Source organism: Bactrocera latifrons, unplaced genomic scaffold, assembly GCF_001853355.1.
Source record: "Bactrocera latifrons isolate USDA-ARS-PBARC rearing strain unplaced genomic scaffold, ASM185335v1 scaffold_411, whole genome shotgun sequence".
Lineage (NCBI taxonomy): Eukaryota > Metazoa > Arthropoda > Insecta > Diptera > Tephritidae > Bactrocera > Bactrocera latifrons.
This window is the reverse complement of record NW_017537059.1, coordinates 171,828-187,312: the sequence shown is the minus strand read 5'-3', so window position 1 is coordinate 187,312 and position 15,485 is coordinate 171,828. Positions and strand designations below refer to the sequence as shown.

General features: G+C 37.1%; 1 protein-coding gene across 2 annotated transcripts in view; it reads right to left on the bottom strand.

The window, feature by feature from the left end:
- The window catches only part of LOC108972651 (paired box protein Pax-6), a 76,427-nt gene that overhangs the window by 6,743 nt on the left and 54,199 nt on the right, over positions 1-15,485 (bottom strand). For both annotated transcript variants that reach the window (XM_018939334.1, XM_018939335.1), the window contains exon 5: positions 14,345-14,427. In XM_018939334.1, the coding sequence (XP_018794879.1) occupies positions 14,345-14,427 (83 nt within the window). The remainder of the gene's footprint in view (positions 1-14,344; positions 14,428-15,485) is intronic.

The following is a 15,485-nucleotide window of genomic DNA, read 5'->3' as shown; positions in this document are numbered from 1 at the left end:
CTTTTCAAAATCTAGACTAAGGACGGACAGGTGGTTTCTTGCRGMGAGCGTTGTCGAAGCACAGTGTTCAAAATACAGAAGTGGGTCGATGACACCGAGACCTTTTTGAAATGCGAACTGGTTAGAGCTTATCAACCCTTTTTTCTTGGCGTACCACATAATTCTCACGGATTTAATTTTTTCAAGCACCGTAGATATACAGGGTATTAGGGATATAGATCTAAAGTTGGGGACGGAGGGGCTGTTTTTGTTAGGATTGGGAACAGGTATAACAGCAGCTTTTTTCCAATCTTGTGGAAGGGTGTTTAGATGCGCCCGACAGAGCTTTTATATCCGACCAAACCTTTTTAGGACTAGAGGTAGGCTTTATGTTAGCTGTAAATTTTACAAACGATTGTCTTTTTGCATTTTTTAATTCCTTACGAAAAGTGGTATTGGCTTTTTTGTATTGTATTAAGTTGTTGATTGTTCGGTTGTGTTTGTAGGTAGCCCATAACGTTTGTTTTCTATTTCTTAACACAGATAACATTTTAGACCAATATGGAAGCTTTGTGGAAAACTGTTTAGTATTAGTTTAGGGAATGGCTAAGTGTGCAGCTGAGAGTATAACAGATTTTATTGTGGATGCTTCCACGTTTATGTTGCTAGATATAGCTTTTTCCAGAATAAAAGAGGAGATAAGTGAACAATACTTAGCCCAATCAGCTTTCTCAGTTAAGAATTTTGCTCTCGGTTTAATGGTATATCAACTGGGAGTAGACAGGGTGGTTACGATGGGGAAATGGTCACTATTATGTAAATCTTTTAATATCAGGGACGAAAGTTTAGGAGTAATTGAGGCCGATGAAAGGACAATGTCTACGTGGGTGAACGAATTATGTGTGGAGAAGTGTGTTGGTTGCCCATCAAGGCTTTTGGCAAGTATGGCGTCTTCTAACTCCTGACCTCTGCGGTTTGTAGAACCAGAGCCCCAAAAAGGGCTCCAAGCGTTGAAATCGCCCAAAATTATAAATGGTATAGAAAAGGAATCGGCGATCTTTATGATTTCTCTGGAGTTAAAATTTTGGAGCGGTGGTATGTGGCAAATAATTACCGAAAATTTAAAGCGTATGTCGATTTCCACTGCTAGGGTGGCTATGTTGGACGATATAGGAATTTGTTTATGTATAACAGATTTTTTTATAAAAATGGCTATTCCTTGTTTAGCTGTTKTATTGCGGGGGAGATTATAAAAGTAACCTATTTAGTTGTTGGGAGTGTAAGCAGATTATTAGCGGGGAGATGTGTTTCTTGTAGTCCGGTAATGTGTGCTGAAAATTGATTGCTAAGGAGATTAAGGTCAGCGTAGTTGTTAAATAGACCTTTCAAATTCCGTTGAAGAATACGCATAGTCTATTCAGAACTGAGAGTATCTATTTGTACGGAGGGTGAGTGGGAGGTTGAGTTGTTAAGGTGAGTAATACAGTTGGAGATGAGTGGGATCGTTGAAGCGTAGTCGAGAGTCGTCGTGGAAGAGTCATCGACTGCCGTTGAGGTTGGTAATGAGTTTAATGAGTAAATGTTGTTTGTTGAGTTTGGTRAATTTGTTTGTTTTGGATTTGGTTATAGTTATTATTTGAGTTGAGAGAGGGAGTAACTGTATGAATTTCAAGTTGGATTTGTTGTGTTCTTGTTATTGTCGTTGTCTTTGTTGGTTGAGTTGTTTAATACGTTAGAGAATGAGGGAGATGAAGAAGTAAAAGTTGGTGGAGTTTGCAATTTATGTATGTTTACTGCTTCGCGATGTGAGCATTTGTTGTCTGAGTGGATAGTGGTTATTTTTTTATTTGTTCAAATTTACATACTTGGGGAATTTGTAGATGGACGACACACCCTGCTCCTTCAGATTTTCAACTATTTCTACGTCTGGAACGTCATTTAAGCAAGGAGCGTAAATGGTTCCTTTGCTAGAGTTCAGATTTTTGTGTAAGTCAATTTTGACGTTGCAAACTCCTAATAGTTGTTTTATAGACGTGAATTTTTTGGCGATAATGTTGTTTTTCACAAGAAGAAGTAGGTTTCCGTCCCATAGCTCGCTGATTTTTATTATTTCAGGGCTTATGTTTAATAAAGCTTTGTGGATAGCGAAACAGGAGTATTTGTCTGTCGCACTTACCACCAAATATTTGGGATGGTCTTTTGCTTTTGTTGGTAGAGTGGGGAAGAAGTCAAATTTTGTCGCTTTGGTTTTTTTTCTTTTTGGTTCGGGGCTAGAATCTAACAGGGCCAACATATTATTTCCCACTTGGGTCCCACCAGGGGAAATTTTGAAAAAATTTTACCTTTGGAACTGACTGTATTGAAAAGTTAGAAAAATCAGTATAGAAAGAAGGAAAAGTAAAGTGCAAAACACGTGAAACGAATTAGCTCGTAGGCGCGAAAACACTGAGAGACTGATCATTCAAAAAACTAACTCTCATACTCGTTTTCCACTGTAAGCGCTCTATCTTAGCCCACATCGGCAAATCCATAAAGCATGCGTTTGTCTCGTCCGCCGCGGTTCCTTGCAACGTCTGCCGGTAATCACCGGACAGCAAGACGACCACTCCACCCATCTTCAATCGCTCGCTTTTGCGACATTGTGGATTCGTCCCACACATTCAATTTGCACCATTGTAATAGAGCACCGCGACTATTACTTTTGCTGATGTTGAAAATGAACGTTTCTTTAATTGCAAGGTTTAGCGGGAGCTTGAATACTGAGTGCACAGTATCAAAACCTAACTTTCTGACATAATAATTGTACAGGTCTACCGTTCTCTGTGGGGCAGGCATACCGAAAACGGGCAGTAATTTTCCAACCATCGCAAATATTTCATTCGCAATAAGTTTCAGCGCTTCGTTTAAAATTATAAGCAAGCAATGTCTCCCTTGTTGCCGAGGGATGTGTATAGATACTCACCACCGACGTCTTCAGGCAAATCCACCTTACGTTCTTTTCGGAATGTGGCCTTTACCTGCACATCTACGATTGATGTTGCAACTCGGTTTTGCAGGTTTGCTTCTGTAAAATAAACGCACTCGTCGTTTGGGAATTGCTCAGTAAGATGGGTCACTGTTGAGTGCCTTTCATGGATAACCGATTATTCTCCAAGCCCTTATATATTTATATTTACACCTATTACAGTAAAATTCTCATAACCGGCTACCAACCGGGCCGGAACTATATTACTATTTGGTTAGTAAGTCGAGATTTTGGGGAGCTTTGGCGAATTCCAAAATTGGTTTGTCGTTCTGCTCGACATTAAAAATAGCATCACTTTCCAGGTATTTCTGAGTGTCACACTGTCGTAAAAACAAATATGGATTTAATAGGGTCAAGGCAATCCCTTGCACTCACATACCCACTATATCACAATTATACTTCTCTAAAAAATTACGTGCCACACCAACAACAAAGACATCGAGTTGAATTCGTACAAGGGAGTGTACGGATCTTTCATTAAAGTGGTATAACCGTCACCTTAAATGCTACCAAGTTTTGTTTTGCACAATAAAAAAACACATTCCCTTTTCTCTTGCAACGTGTTGCTAAAGAGTATACAATTTTTGTTACCCTAACGGTTGTTTGTGTCACTTAAGCCTAATCGAGGTAGGAGCTCTGAATACTTAAATGGTCAGAAGGACAAAATCCGTTGAAATCTAAGAGAATGTCTGCCTGCCCATCTATTCGTCCCTTCATGCAAATCCGCATCAAAGCGAAGTTTTCAACATATTGCTGATTTGCTCCTACGCCCCGACGGAAGGGAAGGACGGCGTCTGGGCGTTTGGGTACCCAGAGGATACTTGGTTTAGGAACGGAAGTCGTGAGCTGCTGGAGCAATATGAAAAGAATCGTTTTAGGCCACTCCCAAGTGATTGGCAATCAGAGAACTTTCCTCACTTGCGTGAACACATGACTCCATCCTACCTTTTTGTTAAGTAAAATGTCTGATGTTTTAATAAAACTAAATAGACAAGTTTTCTTAAAAACTGCATATCTCTAATAAAATAAATTGCATTCCTCTGGTTGGCGTTGAGTGTGGAACTCAACTAAATAAATATATGTTTAACTTAGCCTCTTCGGTGGATTTAAAATCATATATGACATGTGTCTCATTTCAAGATGTTTTAAAAGTAATATTGGTTGACGTACTGAAATATATAAATAAAATTAAGTCTAAGTTTATGGCCTTCAGTATAAGTCAAGAAAGGCCTGCACCTGAAGGATGTTCCTTTGATTCTTACAAGTTAGGTATCTACTATTTAAATATAAGTCGGGTTTCCTTCCTGACGCTATAACTCCAGAACTCACAAACCGCTTTCCACGGTTTTGCAGTCGTTGGAAAAGTCTCGGGCTCCGTGAGGTTTATAGCAAAGAAAATTCAGGAAAAATTTCAACAGAAAAGCGGGAAAATCTTTTTTACATACAGCACCATTTCTGATACATAGCTACAAAATAATATTTTAAGTAAATGGCGCCGGTGCGTGATACATTGTTTGACAGCTACTCATTGTTCTCTGCTCAGTTAATTTCATGTGACAAACCTGTGTTCATTGTGAAATTTTGAAAAAAAAATTTAAAAAAAAAGTCATTAGTTTCCTAACGTTTCAATTGGAAACCATTAAATCAATCACGTGTATTGTGCAAATTTTCATTCAATTTCAACAACAGGTATTTGTCTTTAAGGTGGTAAGTTGTATTATGTAGATCGTGCATTTGAGGTTACATTCACCCTCTGTCCATAGTCCAAAATCCATAGAGGAACAAGACATGTAAGCCAGCAACAAGTGTATTCACAGAACTTAAGCGAAGAAAGACAATATATAATAAGAGAAAATGCCCGATTGAGACAACGGGTGAGGACACGAAGATCATTGGCATCATACAATCGCTTGACATTCCAAAATGATCGCACTGCGAACTACAGTGGTTATAAATATTTAGATGGTAGACCAATGACGACTATATGCCGATATTGTAATGCGTTAAAGTTCAAAAGAGAAACGGCTGGATTGTGTTGCGCAAGTGGAAAACTTAAACTGGATCCATTACTTACACCACCACAACCATTGTCTGATGGAAGTGTTTCCGATTCCAGCCGCTTTCTTCAACACATCTTTCAATACAACAACTGCTTTCGCATGACTTCTTTTGGATCTAATATCATTCGGCGGCTTCATGCCGACTTGCAAGGTAAAATATACAACACACATAACCAATCACCTACACCAACGCAATAAATTGCAACACATAGCAACTACATACACACCACACACTACACCATCACACGATCAGAAGTTACACCGTATTCTTCAACAAATGATTGTTTGCAATAACAGAAACAAGGATGACAAATATTAATTATTTAATATCGTAATAAATAAATTTGCATGGTTCAATAGTGCCAAAACCAGATCAACCGCCTCAATTACTGCAAATATATTTCATTTAGTCGATACGTGTATCGGATTTACCTGATACACATATAGCACTTTGAAAGCATTTGAAAGCTACTTTGTAAAATTTAGGAAAATCTAGACCAGAAACAGTTTTCTGGGTCGGCCCGTCTATATAGGCAAGTTAGGCAATTGCATAGAGTGCAAGAATTTATATTAATTTTCTCTACACATTTTATTTATTTGTTTAATATTTATTGTTAAAATGTTAAATTTAGTTTCTATTTTGCCATTATTGATAGTGTATTGTCGTCAATCGATGAAGTATACGATCAGTTGAAACAAATTCTTAAAACTTTTGGATCTTTATTTAATAGTGATTAACTCACGGTGAACTGCCGGATATGGATGCAACAGGTTTGTACTTGTACAATGAAGTTTTTTTAAGTAATAAAATCTTCTAAATATGAGTGTTTTTTTATAAAAATACCTGAATAATTTTCAAAACTTATAAGATTTGTTACATAGAAGACCTCCTTGGCAGTTATAATATTGTAATTTGACAAAAATGTTTGCCGCCAGGTGCCTTTTGAACATTTAGAAATGCAAGAAAGTCATATAAAGACTACTGCAGTTGGGGACTTGGGTTGTATGTAGTATAAATGGACCAATTAGACCATGGTGACAGCGAATGTGTGAGCCGGTCTATTCTTATTGCTGAAAATAATTTTTTTTTATCAAAAAGTCAATGTAGAGTTTTATGACCGTTTTACCTTTTTTAAGATAGTCGATGTAGCGTCCCAGAAAACGAAAGCCATCACCTTGCGCTTAAATAGCGTTTAACGTGTCTGGACTGAGCTAATGGTGAATCCACACCTTGCTCGTACTGAATAGTTTATTCATTATATGACCAATGAGGTCTTTTGTACCGCCTGCTCTTTCAGCTATCCCCCGCACCTTCAATTCGCTAACTATACGCAAAAATTCGGGTTAATGGAATCTAATTACATTCGAGTCAAATTTTTCTCTTCGAAATTCCTCTTCCAAAAATGAGAATCGGATGACCGACAGAGGTTGCTCGTTTTCAGTTTTTCTAAAGTTTGCGCATTTTCACATTTCAAGTAAATATTAATATATTATATGAGTTCGGTTTGGCTGAAATTTTGACCTAAATGTGCAAGAATGCACTGAAATGAAAATAGGGAAATTCAGAATCTTGTGCATCTGAGTTTACAAAATTATGCAATTGCAAATATTTACCATCAACCATGAACGTCTTTTTTGTCATTTCCGTGCAACCCTTTCAAAGACCATTAATTCACAGCTGATCGGCGAAGAAAAACGTTGTTTGTAAACGAAGTAACTGACGCTTTATTTGATGAAGCTGCTGAATGGTAAGAAATATTTTTATACGGCACTTTTATTTCTGATGCTTCCTGCAAGAAATCCTGTATACTCTGTAATTCTTTTTCGCTCCACTTTTTATTTGACTTTTCGTGTTTTAGCCTGACTTTATTCAAAATTTTTTAACAATGTTTTTATTTTTGACAGCAGCTGAAAATTTGCAAACCAGTGTTGCAAATAATAAAATGTCGTTTTAGGATTACTTATGTGCAAGGGTGTATCAGGTGCATCGCACATCGTATTTTTATAAAAAAACACATTTTGTTAGTGTAAAAGCAAAAATATCCTCACTAATTTGCAATTGAAAATATGCAAGACCATTTGCACCAGATTCTGAATTTCCCTAATGTTTGTTAAATATATACGTTTTCCATACAAGGCTTTATATTTTTCCGTTCAGTTTGTAATTCAACTATATGTTGTAGCGGTCCTAATTTGGCGTTTCCGACAAATAAGCAGTTTCTTTAAGAAAAAATGGCATATGTATGTAAAATTTCAGATCGGAACTTTATAAACTAAGGGACTAGTTCGGGTATATACCCTATTCAGGGTAAAAAAATAAAACCGTGTTTCAGCTGCCATATTTGTAACTATTATCACAATGTAAGGTGAATAATATAAAACATAATTTCTCAGGAAAACATTCGGTTAAAATTCATTGTTGTAAGTGTTTAAATATTTAATTTTGGTTTGATATTTTTAAACTGCTGTCATCCCTTCCATAACGACTTCTCTTAATGCACACAATTGTGCAAGTTAACTCGTTTACGCCTAACTCACATAAATGTTATTGTTAATGTTTTATTGTGACAAAGAGTATGTGGGTATTGTTATGGTTTAGGCCGTTTCAAAAAAAAAAAAAAAAACAACAATTCAGTTATACGATGACATCTCGGCATTTCATTTTGCTCCCCTTCAACAATGATTTTCACGGAATTTTACTGTGGCCATTCCGATCTCCGTTCCGCGCCCACCTTTCTAATGCGCTATGGTGGATGTTCGACAGCATTGTGCGTAAGTATACGCATTTGTAAATATGTGTACACATTGAATTGCATAAAGGTCTTTACGAATGTGCCTCCCCCGAAATAAACATTTGTGACACTTGAGAATTTATTATTATTTCTCGCTATTATAGCTATTGTAATAACTCTTTTGTAGAGCTTTATTTGCAGTCTTAGCGTTTATTTGTTTTTGTAGTTGTTCATAACGATTTTGATGGTATTACGATACAATTCTTAAATAAGACAGCATATATAAATGATTTTTGGTGGAACGTCATTTCATTCTGTCGTTCATTGTCCCTTTCAACTGTTTGCTTAACTTCCTATTCTTGACAAGCATGCATATAAGTACAACAGCAAACTGGGCCTGCACTTCACGAACTGGAAGCGCTTGATTCTTGACGATCAACTAGTGGTTACTTTCCAATAATTTTTTGTGAAAGATTTATTTTTGGGTTGATTTATTTTAATCTTGGTTTGCCATTTTATTATCCAACAACGAGTCAAAATTATTAAAACTAACTACCGATATTCGGAGTCAGTGGCCTCAACTTTAAGAGCGCTACGTTCAATTTACGATCGTCAAAATCGTCGTGTCAGATCAACAATTGAGCATCTAATGGAAAAATTTTAATCCAAAACCAAATTGTGGCGAATTTTGTGAAAAGATTTCGGCCTACATCCTTACAAGTTCAAATTAACGCAAGAACTGAAGCCGCTTAACCACCAGAATCATCGTATGTTCGTGAATTGGGCTGAGCAACAACTTGAAAATTATCCGAATTTTTATCGAAAAATCATCATGCATCAGCGATAAGTCTGGTTTCTGCCTTAATGGCTTCGACAATTAGCAAAATATGCGTTACTGGTCGTGCAGTAATCCACACGTAGGGGAAGGTGGGGAATGTTGGGTACATGGGGAATCCCGGGCCAGCGCGATATTTTTTTCCCTAGTACAGGTTGAAAGTTGCAACCAACTGTCATCGGCTCGTCTCATACTAAGCTCAGTTTCTATATAGCACTCGAGCTGTGAACACATGTTATAACCTCTCTGCGACAACAAAAAGAAATTCGACACTCCGAAAGTTTTCTTTCAACTCTGTGTACAGTTGATTTTTTTCACATTTTCCAATAAATTCATCCAGGTAAATATGTTTATAATATTAGTTGAGCCTTTAGCCTTCTACACACAAAAGAAATTTTGCACGAATTTACATTGTGTTCATTATCCACTGCCATTTTGCAAATATGAGCGTTTGGGGAATGTCGGGGCACTTATTACGGGGAATGTCGGGCCACATAGTTTTTTACATTTGACATGCTAACTTCATATATTTGACGTGTATAAGTGATTTTTCGTGCAGAATTTCAACAAYACAATAGTTTTTCAACATTTCCTGATAGTTTCGTGCTCCGAAAAATTTTTTTTAGTCATTATGCCGTGGTACAAACAAGAGAAAATTGTTGATTTCGACAACATTTTGGAGGCGATCAAGTCGGTGAAATACATCACAACAGCGTTCGACAATCTGCGACGGCACACAAAATTCCGAGGACCAACCTGATGCGTTATATTGCAGCATTTGATGGTGCGAGCATCGACGTTACTACTGCCAATGCCGATGTAATGAAGAATTTGCTGGCTGAAAGCACGACGATGGGCACAAAAACAGTAAGTTCTGCTGGTTTCTTTCTTTTTCTTTCATCGAATAATAAAGAATTTTTTTTTTCAGATCTTCAACATCGAACAAGAGAAGGCGCTGATAAGCTACATTCTCCAGGCCAGCGACATCAACTATGGAATTAGTTTGATGGAGCTTCGTAAGCTCGCGTATGAATTTGCTCGGAAAGTTTTCGCGTCATATCCGGATCCATGGAACGACAATCAACAGGCGAGTAAGGATTGGCAGTTGGCGTTCATGAAACGCGACAAAAATTTGTCACTGCGAACACCAGAGCAAGTAAGCCAGAGCCGTGCGAAGCGATTCAACAAAGAGAATGTCGATGTATTCTTTGCCAACCTTTCATCCGTTCTCGGTAAGACGCCGTTTGAACCTCACCGAATATGGAACATGAATGAAACCGGGTGCCCGACCGTGCCAACCAGACCTGTCAAAACCATCGCSCGCAAAGGACAAAAGCAGGTCGGCTCATCAACATCTGCCGAAAAAGGCACCAATGTGTCTTTGGCTTTGGCCGTCAGCGCTAGTGGCCAGTCTATACCGCCATTCTTCCTCTTTCCCCGAGTCAACATGAAAGAGATTTTTATGACTCATGCGAGTCATGGCGCTGTTGGTGTTGCGAACGGTTCTGGTTACATGAACTCTGACGTATTCCCTCAATTCATGCGTCATTTCATAAAGCACACCGGTGCTAATGCCGATTCGCCAACCATGTTGCTGCTGGACAACCACGGTTCGCATTTATCGATCGAGGCGATAGATTTGGCGTTGGATCATGGCATCACAATGCTGTCTTTTCCGCCGAAATGCACGCACAAAATGCAGCCGCTAGATATTGCGGTATTTGCACCATTTAAAGGCATGATGACCGTGAAGCATGATRCATGGAAAAAGTCCAACATTGGTGTCACTTTCGATCTGCATCATCTGCCGCTCCTTGTCGATCAGTGCCTCGATGTTATGTTAACGCCGAAAACCATCAAATCCGGCTTCCGAACAACTGGCATCTACCCGTTCAACCCGCAAATTTTCCCTGAAGTTGACTTTGTCGCTTCGGAACTGAGCGGCGAAAATTTGTTCGGTGACGAAGAGAAAGACGCCGACAATCAACGTCGAGTTCTTGCCTCTGGTGATGCCATTGTGACTGCTGCGAATGAGGAGGTGTCAACGTGCCGCAAGACAATGGAGTCAACGATTTTGACATCGCCTGAGGTTGTCGCAGATCTGCGTGACAAGGCCAAAAAAAAGCGGCAAAAATTTACGAAGGCAGCCGATGAACCAGCAGCCAAGAAGCAAAAAGACCGTGGCAGATCGAAGACGCCACGGAAGAGAAGCCCGTCTCCGACCGAAACCGACATCGAAGAGGACTACGATTTTTGCACGATTTGCAAGAAAAAGATGCCGAAGCACGAGAATCGTCAAAACACGGCCCATTGCATCGTTTGTGATCGAGGGTTCACTTGAAATGTGCCGCATCCACTGCGAGTCGGAATAATTTTTTTCGCCAATTCCTATTTTTCTTATTATTTATGAATCTTTCTTTCATTTTCATTGACAAATAAACGTTTTTCATCGGTAACAATCATGTTTCAATCGATTTACAGACTGGCCCACCTTTTTTCAAAATCGCAACATCAGGTTTTTTGCGCCAATGGCTATAACTTTTAAATTTTTGTAGAATTTTATCAAACCAATGTTATCAAAAGGAAGGTTACGACTCGCTTTGGAATTTTCACAAAAAATAGTTTTATGTGACTTTTTAACCGAAATCAAAACCATGCCCAACATTCCCCACCTTCCCCTACTCCATGAGTCACCATTTCATCCCGAAAATATTACGGTTTGTTGCGGTTTGTGGGCCGGTGGCGTCATTTGGGCGTACTTCTTCCGTAATGATTAAGACCGGTACGTTACTGTGAATGGGAATCGCTACCGCTGAATGATAGCCTAATATTTTGGCTCGAACTGGATTATGTATGTGGTTCCAACAAGACAGCGAGACAAGCCACACTTCCACAGGCAAGTTTGTTAAACGTGTTATCTCACGAGATGGCACAGTTAATTGGCCGCCTCGGTTGCGATTTGAAGCCGTTAGAACATTTCCTGTGGATCTACGTCAAATCTATGCCAGTGACGATCGAACGCCAAATTGCAGCAGCCCGTTTATGCTAGAAAATCGTCGAAAATTGGGTTCAGTATCTGGACTTCTGCAAGTGTGACCGTGGTGACCATGCAAAAGAAATCGATTTCCATACATAATGGCATCGAATGTACTTTCACAGGAATAAAGAATTTTACTGATATCCGAAACCAACAAGGCTCAATTGACTCAGCTGCTCATGCTGATAATTTATACTCGTATATGCATTTATTTTCAATGATAAATTCAACACCCTCAAGTTAATTCACGAAGATTTGTAGTATATTATTACGTCCACTGCTTATTAGCATAGTTCTTGAGATGACCAGGTGAACATCACTGATTCTACCGTATCGTAGAGGCAAAAGCGAAAATTAAAAAAGATTAAGATGAAAGTATAAAATTTTCTGCTATTTCCAGCTGAAGATCTATACGAAATTATCGGCCAGAGGGATTTTAATACTGGACATAGTTCAAAAAGTGGTCTGGCGAACATGTCGCTTTTACTTCACTCTCCAAAATCTCAAGGGTTATTGTTACTGCTGTTTCGAATTACCTCAATGTTTTGTACATTTTATGACAAGTAATGAAAAAAACATATTGATTCTTGATCGAACTGAACATCAAGTTCAATACAACTGCAATAATGAATTAATATTCAACTTACCCGATTTCCCGAAATTGTGCACAAAAAATATGACCTACACGCTTCCTAGCATTGATTTATTGCGCTGAAGGTAAAAGCTTCAATTTACAATCTTACTATTGTATAAACAAGTAAAGAAGGGCTAAGCTCGGGTACAACAGAACATTTTAAACTCTTGCAACTTGCAGGAATCAAAGCAAGAGACATAGTTTAAGGTACAAAACGTTAACCAGATTATCGCAATCCAAGCAATTTTATAAAAACTTATCTATACTTGTATATAATTCCTATACGATAGACATATATAGTTTGTTAGAAAAACGAGAACCATTATATGGAATTTGGGGTAGTATAGACCCGATTTTACCTATTTTTCCAATGCCACATTCTATTGACCAGTCACATACTATAAAACCAACCCTAAAGGGCAGAGACAGCCGGATGTTCGAAAATCCTGATATTTGTTATATAGGGGATAGGTCAAGTTTTTGCTCAAATTTATCTATTTTAGACACAAAGATATACTGTTAGGAGTAAAACACGCTCTCTAATTATATTTTTGATATAGAGACATACCGTTATTAGAGCAAGATTATCTCAGATTTTGAATTGTATATCTTACACGTTGGCCAATATTTTCGATCAAGAATCAACTATAGGTACTGGTGTCGAAATAATCGGTATAGAGGGGCTTGAACATTTTTAGTTCCTGTTGTATTAATTACTTCTTGATTTGTGTACTGAAAAGTGAAAAAATCAAGTGGAATTTGAAATTGTACTGTATTGAAAGTAGAAGTGGTTGCACTCCGATCGCCCATTCGCCCACTTTCGCTCTGTAATATAGGACTATGAATAGAATGCCACATACAAAGTTTTGTCGAAATCGGTTATTCATGTTCCGAGATATGAGATTTCACCAAAATGTGGCTCCCATAAAGTTCTCTCATACCATCTGTCACTGCCGTATTTTATTATTGATTTATTGCTTTTAGTAGTTTTTAACAGTAACGTTATAAGGGAAGTGTGAGGGGTTATCCACCGATTCCATCAATTTTCATACTGTCGGTAGAAGTTCTTATATAATTTGTACGCAGCAGATTTGGCTGTTGTTAGCTTAATTGGCTTAAGAGATATGTACATTAAATTTATTAGAGAGCGGGGCTACGCCCACTTTTTCACAATTTTTTGCTCACAGGTGCCCCTGGCTACAACGATCCTCAGTGTCAAATTACAGTTTCATATCTTAGTTTGGTGCTTAGTTATGGCATTTAATATGAATTAGGTTAATGGCTATTTGAGGGCGTGGCAGTGGTCCGTTTTTTTTGTACTAAGGAACCCGTTTACAAAGTTTCATCAAGATCTTAATTTTTTCTCAAGTTACAGCTTGCCCGGACGGACGGTCGAATGGGCGGATAGACAGGCAACCGGATTTCAACTTTTCTCGTCATCCTGATCATTTATATCTGTCTCGATTAGTTTTATGTCATACGTACAAGAGTTAGGTGAACAAAACTATAATATTCTAGCAATTGGTTGCATAAAAATGCAAAGTTAGTTGTCGAGTTATCAATACATCTATTATTTTATCTAAATCTTGAGATTGTGAACAAAAATCTTAAGTACTGATAATATTTTAAGAGGTCTCAAAATACACAGTGAAAATAGTGCAAAATATTATTATTTTTAAATACAATTAAAATTATCACAATAATGCGAGTATTAAGTTTTTTATCTATCTATATCGTCAACACAGGTAATTAGTATAACTATTTTGGGGAGAATTTAAAAAATTTCACATGTCTGTTATCGATGGTGGAATTACACCGTTCTAGATATAATAGGGCAAAATTACCAAAGTATATGCATATATAGTATACATCCTAACATATATATGTACATATATGATGGTATTTTTGCGCTAGATAAATTGTACATTACAGCTATTTAAGCCCAGTCTTCGACATAATAGTTTTTAAAGGAACTAAATCAAACTAAAAGTCAGAGCAAGAATAAAAAGCAGTAACTAAAACTCAAAATAAAAAAGACAAACCTGAATACGTGCCTCGGGTAAACCAATTTTTTCAGCGAGCCTTTCACGTGCAAATACATCTGGATAATGTGTTCTCTCGAATTCTGCAAAATTAGAAATATAGTAAAAAATAAATTTATTGTAAATGCATAGTTTCCGTAACAGAAAAAAAAACTATTAATCAAAATATATTTTATATCTTTAAAACGAAGAGTAAATAATTTATATCTTACGAAGCTTAAGCAGAAGTTAGTATATTAAAAACTTCGGGTCCCTTAATCATGAAATTGTGTTTCTTTGTTTAGAGTATAGAAAATTTATCCGAAATTACTGAATGTACTACTATATCCCCAATGTGATTTTCTTATTTATTTATTTAGACATTTATGTTTTTCGAAATATTTTCTGATACAGTTATATTCAATATAACAAAAAGGAACATTGCGTGATAGCAGTATGGGTCGTACGTAGTTTATTATAGACCAAAGGTAAATTTGAATATTAGCTATAGTTTCATAAAATATGTGTATTTTTTGCATTCATTTAATGTCTCAAACTCTTAGCATTTATTTTTCAACAGAATTGAAACTATGTGAGACTATTTCCAGTGGTATTCTTGGCAATTTTACGGAAATCACAATCAGCTGTTTACTATTTTCTCGCCTTCTGGTTTCTTATCTGCAAAATGGAGTTCATTGATTGAGGGATCGTCTTAGTGTGATTCTCTGATAATGCCCTGATTTATGCGATTTTCTCTTTTGTTGATATTAACTAATCGGTCTTGTTTTTTTTATAAATAAATACAGACATGACGACTACAAAATATTTTTTTTATGTTTATTTATTGGGTGTATAATAGTTAAATCAATTGGGGAAATTACACGTAAGGAAACGTACGAAGTCCACGATTTCGGCCGCAATTTTGATCTAAAACTAAAATTTGAAAAAGAAAAATAATTTGTAGGAAAGTCGTTATAGCGCTATTGCGCTGTGACAGCTTTTTTGTTTTTTTAATTTTATCGGGTGATTTTTTAAGAGCTTGATAACTTTTTTAAAAAAAAAAACGCATAAAATTTGCAAAATCTCATCGGTTCTTTATTTGAAACGTTAGATTGGTTCATGACATTTACTTTTTGAAGATAATTTCATTTAAATGTTGACC